Source organism: Pleurodeles waltl, chromosome 8 (assembly GCF_031143425.1).
Source record: "Pleurodeles waltl isolate 20211129_DDA chromosome 8, aPleWal1.hap1.20221129, whole genome shotgun sequence".
In the NCBI taxonomy this organism is placed as follows: domain Eukaryota; kingdom Metazoa; phylum Chordata; class Amphibia; order Caudata; family Salamandridae; genus Pleurodeles; species Pleurodeles waltl.
In genome coordinates, this window is record NC_090447.1 from 490951518 (window position 1) to 490971604 (window position 20087).

At 40.2% G+C, this 20087-nt stretch overlaps 1 protein-coding gene across 3 annotated transcripts in view; it reads left to right on the forward strand.

The window, feature by feature from the left end:
* The window catches only part of NCK2 (NCK adaptor protein 2), a 167258-nt gene extending 151993 nt beyond the window's left edge, over positions 1-15265 (forward strand). For all 3 annotated transcript variants that reach the window (XM_069204455.1, XM_069204456.1, XM_069204457.1), the window contains one exon: positions 12788-15265. In XM_069204455.1, the coding sequence (XP_069060556.1) occupies positions 12788-12982 (195 nt within the window). In that variant the 3' untranslated portion in view covers positions 12983-15265. The remainder of the gene's footprint in view (positions 1-12787) is intronic.
* The last annotated feature ends 4822 nt before the right edge of the window (positions 15266-20087 follow it).

Sequence of the window (20087 nt, forward strand, 5' to 3'; positions counted from 1 at the left end):
CCTCGACCATCTGATGCAGGAGATGGTACGTCTTGCTTTATCCCTGGAATGCAGATTCCTAATTGGATAATAGTGTTTACGCTTCTGATGTAGTTAGATAGGGCCTTTCTTCATTAATGCTTTATGGGTTAAGCAACTTGTTTTAAATAAGATTCTCTTTCTGACAGGTAGCCAGTGTAATGTTCTCAGAAGTGGAGTGGAGGCAGATCTCGGAGGAGGATTGCTTTACGACCTGTAGTTTGGACAATAGTGTTTCACTGGCTGAAGCCAATAGAGCATTACCTAAGTCCAATATGCTAACAGTAAAAGCCCGTACCAAGGTTTTTCTGTCTGAAATTGGGAAAAAAGGAAGTGCTTTCCTCAGTAGGCGCAACACATAAAAGCAGATACTCCTTGTGGATAGGGCCTGCTCTTTCATTGTTAGCTTCTGATCTAGCCTAACACTAAGATTTTTTATGACCTGACTGGAAATAGTGGCATTACGTAGTTCGGAAGGCCACCAGTCGGGGTCCAGATTTGTTGAGTTCTCACAAAAAGCATGATCTCTTTTTTTTTTTTTTTTTTTTTTAAATTTAACTGACAATAGTTATTTGACATCCACTCTATTACGTTTATCCCAGTGGCGAAGCGTTCCTGCACTTTGTCTGTATCTTTATCAGGGGAAATGACTAGCTGGGTGTTGTTGGCATAAGACAAAATTTCAAAACCAAAGGTGGGGGGGGGGTGCAAAGTATGTATTAAATAAGGTTGGACTCAAACATGATCCCCGAGAGACCCCCTTGTCAATCAACATGGTCCGTGACTTGCAAACACCCAGCGAGATGGCTTGCTATCTATCGTCTAAATAAATTGTGGAACCACACTAAAGATGATCCATAAATCCCAATCTCATTCAGTCTTTGAAGTAACTTGGCATGCGACGCTGTGGACTGGTCTAGAAGCACACACATAGAAGTGTTGGCATCCAGAGAGCACCTTATGAAGTCTATCACTGCAACCAAGGGCGTCTAGGTGCTCTGCTCTGATCTGAACCACAATTGTGATGGGTCCAAAATCTTGTTTTTTACAAAATAATCTGTCAACTGTTGATTGATTAGACCTTCCAGCAGCTTGCCTAAAAGTAGGAGCAGGGAAATGGGCCGGTAGTTTGTGAAAATTGAGGGGTCAACATTAGCCTTTTTCTGACTATGCTTGACTAACCTGTGCAGATTTGCAGGACAAAGGAGTTTTCCATGTCTCTACTAATAGGTGAAATAGTGATCTCATTGCAGGAGCAGTATGCTTAGACAATAGCACTGAGATCCTTGGCAGACATGGATCCAAAGGGGAGCTGGTTGTATCTTTGTCTAATGATTGCTGTATTTGTTCAGATGAGAAAGTGTTTCAGTTTGTCTTGCTGTAACCACCATTGCCAGGAGGGGAAATTAAATTCAACTCTGAAATAGTGCGATTTGTCTGGCTAATAAAGTTCTGGTAAAGTAGCTTCATTTTATCCTAAAAAAGTCTGCAAGGGAGTTGCATAATTCTTGCGAGGCCTGAAGTGGCTGAAAATAGGTGTGAAGATTAATAAAATCATTAACAGTTTTAAAAATGCCTTTGGAGGAATTTCACACCTGGTCATTTTGATTTGATTGATTCAAATTTTACGCTGTTTTGATATTCCAGTGATACATGATGAGTGCATTTTTGTATGCTACTTTATCATTTGAATTATTCAAGCACTAGCATCTCCAACTTCTTTTCTTTTCTAGTCTCAACTCCGTGGTGTACCATGATGCACAGGATCTACGTTTGGTATTTAAACATGTTTTCAAAGGGGCAATCCTATCAAAGGCCAAATGAGTGGCCTTATAGTATTCTGCCAAGTTTTAATTTACTTCTGGGTTATCAGAGGCTATAGTGAAATCAAAAATTTGGGAAAAAGAATTTGGTTTTGACACAGTGCCTTAGTCTTGTGACCCCTCTAAAGGCTGTCTTTGACTTTTCAGTCTCCTCCGATTTGGGGATCTGAAAACAGATCACAGCATGGTCTGTCCAAGAAAGGGGTAATGGCGACCCACAGGTTGACATTGAAATTGGTGAAAATTAGGTCCAGTGTGTGACCTGCCGAATGGGTGGTGCCTTTAATTTTTTGATATAGGCCTAGTGTCTCTAAATCTGATACAAGCTGTGCTACTTCTAAATCTAAGGGGTCTTCTACATGATAGTTAAAGTCACCCAGTAAAAGAAAGTGTTATGAAGACAGTACATAGGTTTCTATACATTTAGTAAGGCTGTGGTTAAAATAAGTTTTTGGGACCCGGAGTACAGTGAAGCAAATCTCCTTCCCAGCAGTCCCTGAAAGAGAACTCTACTTTAAAAATACATAACTCTATTCAATCAGTGTTTAAGGTTTTGATGAGAGAGGCGTTGACTATATCTTGAGAAATAATGGCAATCTCACCCCCCTGCTCGCCCAGCACTATCAACTTTAAGCATTCAATAGTTATCTGGGAGGGCTAACAATATGGCAGATATGGTGGCAGGACACAGCCAAGTTTCAGTCAAAAAGCCTACTTTTAGTTTTAGGTAAGAAAGGAGGTCCCAACATTCCATTGCATGTTTGGGTAATGGCCTCAAGTTGCATAAAAACCTGTTAAACCTGTGAGTAACCTGAAGAAGCAAAGGTGAGGAGTAATCCCTAAGAGTACTTAAGATAGAGGCTGCCGTAGTACAGGATGTGCTGTCTGTTGCCTTATCTCCCGACTTTGTGTCTCTAGAGTTGCAAAGTGCAGTGGTGCAGATTAGATTTGAGTGGGGTACAATGGATTGGTGGAGAGTGCTGGGGTATAGCCTTCAGTATAACAGAATAAAGTGTATTGGCATAGAGTGCAGTGGTGTAGAGTGCAGTTTTGCTGAGTGGCTTAGAGTACAGTCGCGCAGAGTGGAGTTGTGTTGAGTAGTGTAGCGTAGATTGGAGTTGTGCAGGATAGATTGGTGTGACCTAGACTGGAGTGGTGCAGAGTAGAGGGGCAAAGGGTGCATGGACATAGAGTAGAGTGGTATAGAATAGACTAGAGAAGCATAGCGTAAAGTGTTGTGGAATGGCGCAGAGTAGAGTCCATTGGTGTGGAGTGGTGCAGAATAGAATAGAATAGAATAGAGTGGAGTGGTATAGAGCAGAGTACGCAAGGTGTGGTAGCACACTGCCATTACATAAAACACATTTTCTATTGAAATGACCATTACATTTGCACAGACATACAGTTTTACTAATAAAACTGTAGAGTGCACAGACAGAAATGGCATCACCCAGTGTAAGGATTTGTTTCCAACACATTTCAGAAATAGCACAAAATGTGCTTTATTTGTGTTCTTAATTCTGATATATTCTGAAATACTTACACAGTTCATTTAAATGTTGTAGTGTTCTAGAAAAAAGCTATTTCCTTCCACCTAGTATCCAACAAGATTGTCACATCAATCCTCTCACTTGGAAGTCAGAAAAAGAAAACAAGCACCCTTGTAAGACAGCGCCTATCGTTTGACCTCGGCCTTTGAATGTATAACAGATGTGACGGGATAAGAACACGATTTACAGGCCTTTTTACTAAAAGAGAGCACTTGGAAGGGGACTGTAAATAAGATTTGAGCAAGGAAAGGTACGAACGCAAGCTGGACAGCCTAACACAAATAAAGCCAGCAAATAGAAAGCAAAAGAATGTGAGTTACAAATCCAATGACAAGCAACACGCAGAATTCATTCCTTGATCATCATTCTGAAAGTCTCCAAGATGTCTTTAACAAACCAGACAGCTGCGACCTAAAAAGGGCTTACAATTCAAGGTGGAAAAGGTAAGCCGCTAAAAAGGTTAATCTATCAAAAATTCAGTTTCAAGTAGCGTCTGTGAAAACCTAGGAATTCACTTTTTACCAGGTTACCAATGTGTGAGTTGGTGGATTAACGGCAGGGGAGGTCATACATTTCTCCAGGTCTTTTTCAAAAGCAAGTTCTTTTTGCTGTACTCTGGGCAAAATCGATTTGTATCTTTCCTTTTTACAGTGCAGCCCAGTAAATTATTCTTTTTTTTGTCTAACTTTGGCTTAGAGTTTTTTTTTTTAATATGAGCTAAATAGTTTAGTAAATTCTGGGCTGTATGACCTGATTGCTACATTTTTAACTTATTTTATTCAACACCCCTTACTCGCATGTCGCTGCAAATAGGTTTAGAATTAAAAATTGTTTTTTTTAAATGTATATGGAGCTCAGATGTGTCAGAGATGCACTGTAGAGTTCAGATTCGCTGGGAAAAAAAATGCAAGTAATCATCCACGTGGTTCTAGCAGATGGCAAGCATAATTGTCTGTTAAACCTGCTTATAAATTTGCACATTTCTGTAATCTGTTTCTCTGACATGAATTATACATTGTTTAAGGGGCAACTATGTGAGAGCCGTATAAAATCATACGTAGTTGACTTGCGGGATCAAGGATCTAAACAAGCGCTAAGAATATAATTAAAAAAAAAAAGTTTAAATGACAAATTACTAGTAAAAAAAAAACTGTTTGAAGGTGGCATGCATATGTTTGTAAAGAGAGAAAAATAAGGACAAATATGAACGTTTGAAGTCAGGCATTGGGGGGGGAGGTTTACAAAACAAGGCGCTTATGTTTTTTTTTTTTATTTCCTCCAACTACTGCAAAATGTTATAAAAAATTAAGGATTAGTCTTCCAGCTCGGGCACAACAGTCTGCTACTTACCATGAAATAAAAAGCCAATGGACAGAGTACTCTCCGATTTCCTCATAATAAATGTTGTGGGGGGAGCATGCAAACTGTCATTGACACAGAAACGGAAAAAGATGAGTACCTGGAACTTTTAAGCCCTGATGGAGTCGTAGGGTGAATTGCCATGTGACAAAACACGTGTTGGCTGGCTGTAGGCTCAGTTAATAAAGAACGGACCTGAATTAAGCAAGAAGTGGAGGAACGCTTGGATCACTGAATCAAGTTGCACCGTTTGTGTCATAATAATGTGTGTGCTTGGGGGCTTGTATCATTGTCGTTAGCTGTTTGGTTGGGGATGTGGAGTTGATATCCCTCCCCCTTAAGCACTGCTAGCGCACATTGTTCACGTTATCTTTCTTTTTATTGTGTATGAGTGCTGGTTTCCTTAAATCACACTCTTTGGTTACTACAGGACCACAAAGTTCTTAGATTTGTCTCTCAACACACCATGATATTCCCTTATTATCCCAAAAAGGTATAACAGCTGCAGAAATAATTTACGGAGGAGAAACAAAATTGTGCACATCGAACTTGTTCCTCTAACCAGTGAAACTAAAATAATTTCCTACTGCAAAACCCACTTCTTCGAAGCACCAGAAGTGGCATCAAAATAGGTAGACGAAAGACCATTCTTGCCAACTTCATCCCCCAGGCTGCAAAATGAGTAACAGTTCCCAGACCCCAGAACAGCATGTGTGAGCTGTTTAGAGGAGTATAGCAGGTGACTTAGCTACTCAGACCTTGGCAATCGTGGATCAAAAGAAGAACATGACACATCAGTATCCTGCACTTACATTTTGCTGGAACCACATGATAAATACAACAAGCAGGGCACATCACAGCAAGGTCAACATGGACATGACCAAAGCGGTGATCACCTAGTGAAAGCAGGTGTCAGACACAATAGGGAAACATACTGATCAGTTCATCTAGTAAACCAAAATAGAACTCTGAAATTAAACAAGCATTTACAATGCATCGGGTCTCGCGTTTGCTCATGTTAGAGCTGATCGCGTTGTAAACTCCTAACCCGACTTTTCACCTATCGGGCAAAAGTGCATTTATGTACATAACCCGAAAAAGTTAAATTAAGTACGTAAAGCGCTCGACTTCTGCCAAGCGAGATTGGGCTCATAAATTAGAGAAAAAAAAGTCCACGAGCCCGATGGAAAACAGCGAGCCTCGCATGTTTTCTGTACTTGGTCGCTGTGCTGGAGGAGGGCTAGCCACCGGAAAAGCCATGACGTATCCGTGCCTTCGACTAATGAAAGCAAGCGGATTTTATTAGGGAAGCCCGCCAACCAATAAAAAACACTGATGTGAAGTTGACAGGGCTCCGAGCCCTTTTATAAATACAAAAGAGTCTCCCTGCGAAACGCATGCGCAAGCAAGCGCATGCAACGCAGGCTCGACCCTAAAAAGGGCTGTAGTGCTTCCTTGGCAAAACCTGACAAAGGCAATTCAGGAAGAAACTCCAGAGCGCTGTCTTTAAAGGTCCATTGAATTGAGTATAACTGAACAGAGTGAATGAATGCAGAACTGTATAGTCCAGTAGTGGAATGTATAAAACCAAATGAGACCCCATTTTGTTTGTGTAACAAGTTACATTTTCTGGAGTTTGGGAAATTTGAGATTGTGGACGGTTTGGTTTTGGTGCAGCAGTTGGACACCTAAAGGTCTACGTGCAACATAATGTTCTCGGGTAGACATATGGGCCGGGAGACAATTAAGAGGAGACCTATTGGGGCTTTGTTTGATTGGAACACTTACTTTTGTGGTTAAGTTCGGGTAACATAAGACATCGATGACCTGACTGCTAAATAGACTTTGTGTTATGAGAAAATCAGATAGGTTCTGCATACTGACCTAGAAGGTCGGTGGTCTGCATTACAAAAACTAAATGGGGTGCTGTGCTGCAACACATAAAAAGGGTAGTCCCAGAGGTGGATCTCCTAAAAAGGCACACATGTTGAGCTCTAATTGTATATTCTTATGCAAGTATGTGCACACAAAATTGATACAAACGGGAGTAGGTTCCTGGAGGGTTGCCATACCCTTTAAAATAACTTTTCCTTTTATAATCAAAATCATCCATTTAAACAACCTTGTTGACTGAGGGAAGTTGAATGGACAAACATGATCTGTGATTAATGTATATATGCGTTCCCCCACAATAGTGAAAATGACCCTGACAGTCACTGTCCGAGTTGCTTACCAAAATACTGCTTGAAGCTCTCTTGCTCGGGCAGGGGCTCATAAATTTCAATATTTTTATGCACTTTGTAATAGACTCACAATTACCCTGAGTTACAGGAGCACGTAGGAAATCATTACTTAGTTATTGGCTTGTAGTGCAGGGTTTGCGAGATGCCTGATGATGCTGCCACCGAAAGAAATGTCAGTCTTCTCTCTAGAACCCCAACAGTCCATCTTGCGCCTTGATGAATATGCAAAATACACACACATTCTCTAACATGGCATCTCTGACCTCTCTACTTTAGAATTTACTATTGTTTCCTGAGGGTAGGAGGGGAAGAGGGGGCCCAAAGTCAAACATGGAAATGGAATGCAAGATGGCTCAGAGACAAACGATTTCAAAGTTCCCCCAGAAGGAAGCAGAACAGTCCTTTCAGTAGAATGGGAGCTCTTAGAGTTTCCACAAGTAAGCCTTCAAAATAGTTTTTAGAGGGTGGGCCAATGCTTGCAATAGAATCAAAGATAAGCAAAGAAAACCAACTGCAGCTACATTGGAGGTAGCCATTTTGGAATTGGAACAAAAATAAATTTACTCTGGGGAACAGGCAGTGTTACGCCAGATAGAAATAAATGCATAGAATTAGAAAGACCACAGAAATGCAGTAGGGTTAACCAGTCTGGCCACATAAAGTCGGTGGTACAAGCTTGGTGACACAGCTTGAAAAATAATTTCATGGCTAACTTTGAGAGACATAGCAGATCAGCTGAGGTCATGACTATAGATGACCATTGCCACCTACTCCATGTAGCCCCTCAGATAGCTTGAGCCTTTGCAAACTACTACTTGAAATTATATAATCTGACACAAATTGAGTGTAAGGAACATGCTGTGGCGTTCATCTGGGACCTCAAATTCATAAACTTAGTAACCCCAACGTTCCAAATGACCTTGCTGATTAAATATTTATAAATTGGCACAGGTGGCTTCCACCCACCTCTGGAATATGTTCCATTCACAGTAATACCAGGCCCTGACAGATGTGCCTCATATAGACCCATCTCCATCATGAATGCTTAGATCAGAGTTCTTACAAGGTCCCTAAAGAACTTGTCTGGGGTGGTCATAAGGTCACACGTCTAACCAGATTAGAATAGATTTAGACCAAGAAAAACAGTCAGGCATAATATTAGGGGGACACAACACTGGGTCTGGCAGGCTGCTTATTTGGGCCCATGAGGTCTTATGCTAAGCGACTTGGAAAACCCTTTTGATACTGTGGCTTGGGATTACATGTTCCTGACCCTTGCTAAACTGCATAAAAGCCCTAAGATCATATGTGCAGTTAGAACTTGTCTGTGGAACCAACAGCATAAGTTCAGGTCAGTGGTTTATTCTTGCCTCGATCTTCGACTTGAAAATAACCCAGACAGGGACATAAATTCACTAGAAGAGTGGATCAGACAAGATTCATTAGGCAAATGATTTGGCTGATAGGTGCTTCAACGAGATAGTGTCCCTGAATACAGATTATATTTTACATGCACAATGGTTAAAGTGGTCCATTACGAGGCTGATGCACATACTCACTGAAAGTCAACTGGAAAAATGTTTTCTTTTTCCAGTAACAAATGAGGGCCCTGGTGACTGATTAACAAAGTAACGTGCTGCAAGACTGTACACTTTGAATATCTGGGACTTATTATTACACAAGACCAAGTGTTGCTTGGAGCCTAAACCCACTACTTAAAAACACTCTTTGGGCCACTTAAGAGCACTGAGATGGCTCCCCATCTCCACTATTGGGCGTGAGGAATTTTTACAATAGTCACTCTCCCTCGTGTCCCCTTGCAACTTAGAAAACTAATTTGAGATCCCCAAGAAATTATTAAGAAATGCGTGCTTGGGATGTCAGAGATCTTGGCGTATTATTGGGTTCCTCATCTCGTCATATTGAATGATTGGATGTTTAGTGATAGAGATGGCTCATCATTTCTGCAAGAGCATGATTCGATTTAAGAACCCCGCTACTGAGCATGCTGTTGACCACAAACTCAAATGAACTCTTTCCCTCAACTACAAAAAGTACCAGTGGCCCGTTGGCAGGGGGTACTGAACAGAATGTATTGGGTAAGTAGGATAACCAGAGCAACATCCACACGATTGGGAAGGTGTGATCAACAGCAGTGCTGAACTTCCATTCTGGGATCTGATGGGAATCCTAAAAGTAGGTAATATTGGGAAAATTACCATACGATATAATTTGCAGACCTCTATACTAAATTTGAACCACACAAATGTCTACAAACCAGACATCATCTAAGGACACATCTTTCCAGTGCTGGCAACATGCCTGACTTCAGTCTTTTGAGGACATTCTCGCTCTCTTAAGTCTAAGAGAATATCGTGAATGTACAGAACCCGGATTCTTAAGAGCCTAAAACTCTATGCCACTGAATACAAAATGGGAACTTGATGTTGAGGGCCTTAGTAAAAGAGTGAACTGAGGCTAAAAATACTCAGGGAAGTTGAAGTCTTAGCGAAATTCCACTTATTGAAATTCAACTACCTTCAAAGGGTATATTGCACATCACCACTCCAGTGGCTTGTGCACAAAAAAACCCCTGTTGAATTGTTTAAGATGCACCTACTCATACTTCCTGCACATTATATGAACATGTCCAGTAGTACTAAATTCTGAGTCGGGAGTTCTAAGTATTCTGTCACAATTGATGGGTAGATCCCATCCCAAAACAGCTTTATTGGGGCTGGTGGCCTAGCTCTCCGAAGAGGGGGTACCAAAAAGCTATTTTTTCTGAGTTTCTTGATTGCAAAAGATGGCCTGACCAACACTGTAGCTCAACTATAGCTCAACCGATAAAGGAGTGGCTGCAGTAAATGGATCACTGCTCACGGATTGAGGCACCTTTATACCAGTCGAAGGAAAATTCTGGAGTCCACGGTAGGAACACTTAAGTATAGAAGTCAACCGGCACATAAAGGGCTCACCTCTCCTAATGTTTTATTTTGAAAATAAAATATGTACGCTTGTAATTCACACGAGTTCGTCGTAGGAAGTGGGCTGCGTGGATTGTGCCATATATGCAAGGCTTTAAATGATGTATGACAATAAAATACTTAATTTAAGCGTGTGCTTTTCAAGTATAGACTTGATTTTGTCATGTGTGATAAACTTGATATATTTTGTGAGATATAGAACGACTGAAATCGTCATAGCAGTGTGTCATACTGCACACATTGAGTTTTAACATGGTATGTAGCATTACTGCGAAGACTAGCCGGTTTTGAAATTCAGTATTATACTGGTCGCCCTTTCTATGAGATACTTATTATTAGTTTCTCAGGTATGGTCTTTTAATATTATCTCAGGATTTTTTATCGAATTGTTTTTTAATGAATACGGTTTTAATATTTTCTTCTTTTGTAGCATTTTTTTTATAAACGGAACAACACACATTTTTATTTTCATTTGTATTGGCATCTGAAGTTCTAAATTTATCAAGTGTTCTAGACTCAAACGGTTTATAATATATGCAGAGGGTCCTGGGAGATGGTACAGAGAGCAGACGTCAGGAAAATCGAAATTAGAGACGTGCTAGACTAGTTAAGAAAGAGTGCGCAAAGAGCCATCCAGTGGTCAATCACCAGCGGAAACTTTTATAGTTTCTAGTTTTGAGGCCAGATCTGCGTACATGAGTATTTACTACTTACTCACATTTTTCAGTGTTGCTCTTTACTTATAAGTAGGGTTCATAAAACGTATTTTTCCTCAAAAAACATTTCAAAATATAACAGAGTAGAATGTATAATTTCATGGCGTGCTTTTTCATAATGACAACTTGCATGGTAGTCACTAAAGTTATGTTTGACGCCTGTATTACAGTTTTGCGGTCTCGCTACAGACAGCTCAAATCTCTCAGTCCAGCAGACAACATTGCATACCATACTCTACAGAGCAAGACTTGCTCAAGATTTAATGTTTTTTTGTGTCGATCTCATTTGCCTAGCCCCTAATTGTTGCCTCCTTCTTTTGTGTTTGCCCTCCCCACAAGACCTTTTTGGTCTCGCCTTTGGTAGAGCAGTCGTTTGCGTTGCTCCAAACGCAGCATTGCAAACGCAACTACGCTTATTAAATACCAGCCACTTAGTGGTATTTAGAAATCTGTAGGAGAAATATGGGAAATAAAATTACATCAGTCTTGACCGACATCGAAGACTAAAACAAGCTTGATGTAGACAGATATTGAATACTACTTCAAACACGCGTTGGCAGTGTCAGTCGTACTTATCTTTACATACTAGCAAGACTGATTGGCATTGTCAATGCTTGTTAAAAGTTGATGAGGCTATTCATTCAATCCACAAGTCACTGAAACTTGACATTTTTAAGTCTTTCCACTGTAGCGATCCGTTGCTACCTGTTGTTGCAAATGCTTACATAAACTTAGGGGGCTGTGGGTCAGCTCCTTGCTCCAGAAAAAATGGCTTTTCTGTCTATTCATGTTTTCTTCTCAGGAACATGTCGGTATCTCAGTCTTGATTCAGTGGACTGTAACCTTCCACTGATGGCATGAGTATTTACTTGCTGGGCTATTAGCTTTTGTTTGCCATATATTTTTTTGCAAACATGTTTTGTCTGTCAAAAAGCAATTTACTTAAAAGCACCTTCCACAACAAAACTGCCAGAAAACGTTGCTCTTGCAAATACAGAAAATCGTGTCCACATGTCAGTGCCTAGTGTTTACTAGATACAGTAGGGTGACTTCTGAGGCCATAATGGAATGCGTTTAAAGGCATGACAATCTCTATTAAGATGACCACCGAGTATTAGATATGTATGTATAACCTAAAAAAACAGAAAAAACATCAATAGACCAGCAAAAGTGAATATGCATATTTATATTTAAGTCCCATCTCTGCTATTATCTTGACTGCTAAACACAGAAGCACAGTCGTCTTTGTCATCAATCCTTTTCACTTTCAACAAAAGACATTCAAGCTTATCGGCACTATTTATAATGCTTTGGTGCCTTCCCATTGAAGGGTCAGTTATGCATACTTGTGAGGCCTTGGGTAATTCCAAATGGTACTACAGCTCGATTTCAGCAAGGTCTGACTTCAGGAAACTCTAAGTAATGAACTAAGCTATTGCGGCTTACTAGCAGAAGGTTTATTTGACTGCAGTGATATTTAGTATCTATGTAAAGTACTGAAACTAGCAGTCTGGCTTGCATTTTCATTTACGAGGCAAACCTGTTGACCTTGGCAATTCTTGTTTAAAAAACAATTCTAGGGGTTTTGCGAATGGTTATTTTTTCTTAGTGGCCATCTTTTGAGGGTCAGCTGCATTAGTTTTTTGCATCTTTACAGGGTGGTCTGGGCGGATATTTTGTCATATACAAATACCTTAAACGAAATAAAACTATATGAAGCTTTGGCATCATATTTATAGGGGTTATAGAGTGTTTAAGTAAGCACATATTTTTGGGGAAGAAATACAAAACTCACGTACTAAAATAAATAGTCACCACGAAAATGTGTTTATGACGTCATCAGTAGATGTGTTAGGGTTATTGTATGGAAGTTTCAAAAATTGAATTTCAAAGCTTAAGTACCTAATGTATTTTGTTGATTTTCGATAGCATCAAGTAACATTTACTTCTATGTGCTTACATTTTCACTGCATTGTTTGATTTTCAGATACGTTGTTGATTTGTAATCATCAAAATATGCCATGATGACAGTTATTTAACAATTCACTTTCCCTGACTATTGACCGTGCTGTCCATTTTCCCATTTCACAGCCCAGTGACTTCTCTGTATCTTTAAAAGCGATGGGGAAGAACAAGCATTTCAAGGTGCAGTTTATGGACAGCGTCTATTGCATTGGTCAGCGGCGGTTTAACAGCATGGATGAACTGGTGGAACACTACAAAAAGGCTCCCATCTTCACCAGTGAGCAAGGCGAAAAACTATACCTTGTTAAAGCACTGCAGTGACATTGAAGATGGATTGGACCCCAAAAAAACTACATGCCTCAGATAAAGCACCTCATTGTATTAAGAAGAACCATCTTCAATATAAAAACGTTCTAGGACGGACTCTTTTTACGCAACACTTGTTCTGTGCATTATTCTTGTCCATTATTTTCAGTTGTCTTGGCTTTTGTTTCTGTTGCTCAGCTTTGTCCTTTTAAGGAACTCGCCTAAGGCAACACAACACGAACTGCTTTTATGTCTGTGAATGAAGCCCACGACTTGCTGCAGGTTTACATAATAATCAACTGCGGATTCAAAAAAGTACTTCGCTGGAGGCTTCAATTCTAAGCAGTATTAATGTTCTCAGAAAGCACGTGCAAACAGATTCTTCATTTAGAGTTCTACTATTGGGCACAATTTGAGTGTATTGAATCTATAGCTGATCACGTAAAATATGGTAGTCCTAAGATTTGTGAGTTCTGTAGCTTTGTTGCTTACCAAGTACAATTGTATTTTACCAAAGTTCCTAGAATTTAGAAGCACTCTGCATTGTACTCTGCTGTAGCATTGTCTCTGTCGATTTGTGAAGAGTACACCAATGACAACACTGGTTATAGCTAAAGAAAAGTAGAATCTAGCAGAATTTGTATTTAATGACCGCAACTGGTTTATAATGAGAGCTGATTTTTTTTTCAAAGAAAGAATCGTTGGATGTAAGTCCTCCATCTTGATAATTCAAAAATCAAATGCACATTCACCATATAATTTGATCTATTCTTTCCTGGTTTTGAAGGGAACATTTGAGTATTAATTATCTATCTCAAGCTGAGTGGACACCAGGTAGAGTAATGCAAGGAACACCTTTCCACGTATTTGTATTTGCTTCAGTCAAAAAAATCTCATTGAAAAAGTAAATTACTTAGCGTATTGCACAGCACAGTGTTTATTTATGGAAGGATTTGCATTCCTTCCCCCTATTTAATTTTTTTTATTATGTATTGTACATTTTCTGTTTGAGGTGGCAGGCTTATAATAACGAACAAGTAATATTTTTGTCCAAGTAAATCGGGTAATGGCCACGTTGAAAATAAAGGCCATGACCTATCTGTCCAGTAAGAGCTGTTTCTACTGTCTGGGTAATGTTTTACAGCAAGTGTGATGGTGACTAATGTAAATGAGTACATTTGAAGAGATATGACTGAAATGGGGTTTCCAGGTAACCATTTGAAGGCCTTTCTGTACTAGAACAAGTACATCTTAATAGCTCAAATGAGTACTTCTTTTGAAATGTAGCCACGTTTTATACGGTTTATACAAAACGTTATGTCCACAGGCTGATCTGAATGTCAGTTTCCAGTGTCCATCCAGAGGTCATTTTCGAGGTTTTCATGCTAATAGTTATACATATTGCACGCAATATGAGCAGAATCTGTTGAGTGTTTTATAATTGAAGCAGCTCTTTTTATTTTTGCTTTCCTCATTGTAATTGTTCTGTACGCATTTTGATCATTCTAAAATAGTAGACTAGGGGTCATGGCAGCATTTTTATTTACCTTACTTTGTAAAGTTAGATGAAGCAGCATATCTAGTTAAGCAGCATGAGCAGGAACTCTGTTGTCTTACTTCAGTTATCTAAAATCGCATTTAGGACAAAGTCTTTTTTCTTTTTTCTTTTTTTCCTCTTTCCTCTTCTGGGTTTCAGTTACAGGACTCCTGATCTAGCAAAGGCTTATGTCTAACAGTTACGAATACTTTCTACCATTTTATTGGAGTAAAACGTACCAAACTTACTTAACATCCAGTACAAACCTCGCATCATTTCCCAGAGATGTTTTGCAGCACTCTTCAACGATTTTTTATTTTTTTTATTTTTAAAAAGACAGTAGTAAATAAAAAGCAGATTGAAAAGCCGCTATGTTGACGGTAGCTGTCTTTGCTGCCTGCTTTTTTTCTCTCACATTTAAGCTACTGCTGAAATTGGTAAGTGCAGTACATTATTTACCAAAATTATTTCTTGTTCTAAAATGTGAACACTATTTATTTTTCATTGCCATTCAGCAAATTCAGTATTTTAATGATTATGTATTTTACAACAATGTTCTGATAAAGGGGACTGTATTGATTTGGAAAAAGTTAATCGCAAACCTTGGTTATGGAGCATTTTCCTGTTGAGTTAATTACCTTTCTTTGAAAAGGAGGTCCTTGTCAACATGTAAGTTAAAATATTGTCACAGAGCTTGTATGAACAATTCGCGAGTCGTGAAAATATCTTTCTGATGAGCAAATAAAGGATGTAGAGCAATGTTCCCTCTAATTTTTTTCCACTGTGCGGCATTGTAAAGTCTCTGAGCGCTGCAGTCAAAGGTATGTGTAGTAAGAAAATGAGCATTTATGCTAATGTGGCGCAAAGCTCCCAAAATCAGTGGCAATCGCCATTCTAAACGTCTTGAGATAGGTCACAGCATGAATTAAGTTTTGGGGGGGGAGAATGTAAAATATAGATCATAGCTGCCAAACTTCTATTTCACAACTAAAGCAAACAAGGGGTATTTTATTTACAAACAATACTCTGTGTAAGAAATTATTACGGCGGTTTTGTGCACACCCATAGGAAATGACCTGTTAAATAGCACATACACCTCATTTAGAGACAAGAGGAATCAAAACGTTGAACCATAATTACATTTTACTGTAGTAAAACACCAGAGAGCCTGTCTCAAGGCAGTGAGTGGGGAGGAAGTTATGAGAGCTGCTACATGTTGCAAATGTGCCCTGCCTATGTGTAACAGAGGTGTAAACGAGCCATGGGAATTGAAATAGAAGCTGGCTAGAGCATATTTATATAGCACTGTGTACTAATGCTGTTTCAAACCATGGAGTGTGGAGTGAGATAGGAAAGCGGGCCTGGCGAAGGAAAGTTATAATTGCAGGACACAGCATGAATTAGGTTCTGGGGTAAAAAATGGGTCCTAGCTGCCAAGTTTCACAGGTCCATGCGTGATGTCCTGCTCCAGTCCAGATTTTTTCCTTTGAATTGCGGGATTTGTAGTTATGTTTTGTAATGGAATAAATAATCCCAGAATTTAAAGGAAAAACCTGGACTGGAGCAGCACATCACTCCTGGACCTGAAAAACTTGACAGGGTTTATGGGTCACTTGGTTTTAAAAAACAAATAAATAGAAAGAAAAGTGTGCATAACATAGCCCTATAAAATAAAGTTAATTCAGCTGAATATAATTGAAAAAGTAAAGATCTTTTTTCCCAGAGCGCTTAAACGAACAGGTATATTTTGTAGTTGATTAGTTACTTATTGTATGGGAATTGGGATACGCCTGGACTAACTACTGCTCAGAGTTTATTGTAGCTACTAAGAAATAACGTTATGTGATAAGAAATCCATACATCAACGTAGCCTTGCACAGTAAGCGTGACACAAAATAGAAGTATAATTGAGCAAAAATATTAAAAATGTCAAAAGCTTTGCCCTAGAATCAACCTGACGGTTCTCGCCTCCTACCGATGGAGATTACCGGTTGCTGCAGCATTCAACAGTTACCGGTTGGACTGCCTTCTGCTGCCCCTGCTGTCAGATGTCCTCTCCCACAGCACGGACTGGCCGAGCTGCACTCTTCAATGATTGTCTTCAGCCCTTCCTCGGTCTCTAATCATTTGTAGCATGAACATTCCGTCTGTGTTTACTTTAACTATTAGCCAAGAAACACTAAAACTGCCCTTGAAAAATGTGGGAAGCAATATAAAGGGAAAGCGGATTTAAAAAAGTTCTAGAGCTACATAATAATCCCTGGCTAGTAGTTAAAGTAAACAAAGACAGACACGTAATGTGAAATGACTCGAGAAAAACATAGGACATTTATTTGATTTCCAAGGTCTAGACACAATGTGGGTTGTATATACAGAGCTCCCTGTTCAGAGTTCCGTAAAATAGTGAAAACAACGAGTATTTGCTGATGAGCTGTAATTCTTATCAAAACATACTCTTTCCTGCAGAATGCCACGAATTGCTGCCCCAACCTCGATAATAACAGAGCAAGTGACATATGTAGGAGCTGGCTACTCTGAACTCTGTGACCCTTCTGGGATCCAAGAAACCGTGGAAAAGTAACAATCATTGCAATTGCATGGTGTCCCCTTTCAATAAGATCTGCTGCTCTCCACGGGCCTCCTACTGAACTGCTGCTGCTGCTTGTCCTGCTGTGCATTTTTTGCTGCTTTTTTAGTTTTCGGCTGTAGATGGCGGTCATGTGCTGTCACAAACTCAGACTGCTGTATTTGCTTCGTGGGCTCAAAGCCCTCCCACGGGCTTCCCATTTGCTGGCACCAATGTCGATCCATTTTTCATTCTTCCCTTTAACAAGGGCATGCATATGACATACCTCTTCTGGTGTTTAACCCTTCTGGAGAGCACCGGACAAATACTATAAACCTACGCAGTAGCCATTTTTTCATCCATTGTCTTGGGACTACTTTAAAAAAAAAAAATATTATAAAGGGTGACCGGTCCCACCACACATTAGGAGCGCTGTTGTTTTAATTAGCGCTGAGTGACAATTTTACCCTTTTTTTTTTTTTTTTTATCCCGTGCTGCTGCCTTGGCTCCTGTTTGCCCCCATGCCTGCACCCACAAGGGCTGCAGCCACCGCTTCCAACTTCTGTACCGGCCGCGACATGAAGCCCCTAGCGCTGCCCCCTCCTATCGACCCAGCACTGCTCCTGCTACGGCTTGTTAAATCTACTTGGATACTGGCAAGGTCATAAGATGTTTTATTTTGCAAATAACTTGGTCTTGTTAGCACTTTGCAGGAAGTACCTCACGTAAATTCGCGCCAAGGTAACAATTTTCTAGATAGGCCGCCTGACATCACTGTCACATCAAACCCATGAGGAGCACTTGATACAACTCAGCCAGGCACTGCCTATTAGTGGCACTACATTCAACACGACATTTACGGTCACCTGGCTGCATACAATCCTTCACTGCAATCAGACGCAGTGAAGTACCACACCTAGGCACACAAAGAGATGGTGTACGACACAATAGCACGACGGTAAAAAGGTCATCTGATGTCAGTATTGAGACAAACTTCAATTTACAGTAGGGATAATGACCCCGAGACTGAATCGCTTGCTGACATCTACTGAGATTTACGGGCAAAAATAAGGCGGTCATCTCGATGCCGTCTTTCAGAGGTCGGCAAACTTAGTATGATTACATGGGATAATTGTAATGCTTGTTATTTATAGTTCAAACAGGTACAAGCACTACATACAAATATTTTTCTTATTGAAATGCATCAAGCCGAATGTGCTTTTCAAAATTGATTGATGCAAAAACGTATACATGTTTCAAAATGAAGACTGTGCCTTTATAACAGAGTGACAGTCATGAGATAAGGCTGATTACTTCAGATGCTAAATGTTTTTCTCTTTTAAATGTCCTCTGACTCACATGATTTCACTTTAAATCACCCGATTCTATTTCTGAGGCTCTGGAGCTTGTCATAATATGCAACTTCTTTATTTTAAGAAGTGGAGAACATCCCTGCTATACCTCTCCCATAGGTTTGGCTGATGATTGTCTTTTTCTGCCTTCCACAGCTGCTGCTTAAGTGGAACTGCTTTATACTGTTGCAAGCATCTTCTAGGTTTAGTTTTAAGAATCGCACGTCTGCCTCGTCTATGATTGACAAAACGTGGTCTAGTGCTCGCTGGATACAAGAGACCCTGCTTCTCATGCCGGCTTTTCCCTTGACCTCTGCTCCAGGGTAAATCAGTTGCCACGAGGGCCCCACTTTTCTCCCTTTCCGAAATTCGGAGCATTTGGAAATAGGTGAAGGTCGTGTGAAAGGCTTCTTAATAAAAGGCGAACAAGGAATCCTGGAATAGATTCTTCACGTGGCAGGGCAAAGTTCATGCCAGCAAGATCTGCTGCCCACACAGACATATGCTCTTTACTGCAGTCACATCAGGTTTGTGGTCACTCGTATGCAAGCTCTACCAAGACACATTGGTGAGGCAGATGCATAGCCATGGTTATCCATTTCCTGACACTGTCTCTGTTCATGCTGGTGGTCTACCTCTGAGGTTCTCAGTTGACTAACACATGAGTATTATTTTGACCTGAAAGCCTTGTGGCAGCGTAGATGCTCACCAGGCAGTTGAACAACAGCACTAGAAACTTCAGTTGTTGTGCAGACAGGTTTTGTTGTGCCGCTGTCTTAAGCATAGCTTGTAAAACTAAGTATGTATCAGGTTTACAACACACAACTGCGGAAACTTTACTTTTAGGTCTCTGCTACACAGTGCATGCACTGTCTCTTCGAGACTTATTGTTCGCTTATAATGGGCATCGAACCCACCCATTACATATCGTTGGTCGGAGCGAATCTCTCTCCCATTTCTTTACTTTTTAGTGGTTAGCTGCTCTAGTCCTCCCTTCTGTTCCCGTGTGCATCCATGCCCCGGTGCATGGATGCATTACTTGTATCCCTCTACTAGTAACTTTTTGGGTACTACTTTTATCTCCCTTCTTCACCCAACCTCCATCCCCCTCCTGTGTTGTGTTGCTTGCCCTAACCCCATGTTGTGTTACTTGTCTCATCCCTCCTGGCCCATCGTAGTGCTTTTTTCCACAGCTTTTAGCCATGCTGTACAGCAGTTGTGCTGCTATACAACCTGGCTAAAATACATTGACAACATCAATAGCTTTTTCATTACCGAGACGTGTTGGCTTTGCCATTGCTTGTTTAAACGGAGTGTTGAATGGTTTCATGCTCTTGCTTGATGCAGGCAGTGACGTGCGTGCCTTGTACAAGTGTCTGAGGGATAGGTAAAGGTAGGGTGTGCATGAGCACTGACGTAAAGATGCAGAGTTAAATTACTATAATTTGCCTGTTAATTATGTTGTCATATAAAAAGGTGCATGTGAAAAAAGAGTGGTGTTTCCCTATTGAAATACCTCTGAATATAGTTCATGTTGTTTGTTTTTATCCCCCTCAATTTGCTATTAAATTGCTCTGCTCTAAGGGCGTGCTAATTATAGTGCAGTGGGCAGGCACTGTCACCAGCCATTTTCATGCCCTGTGCTCATAAAATTTCTTTTGATAG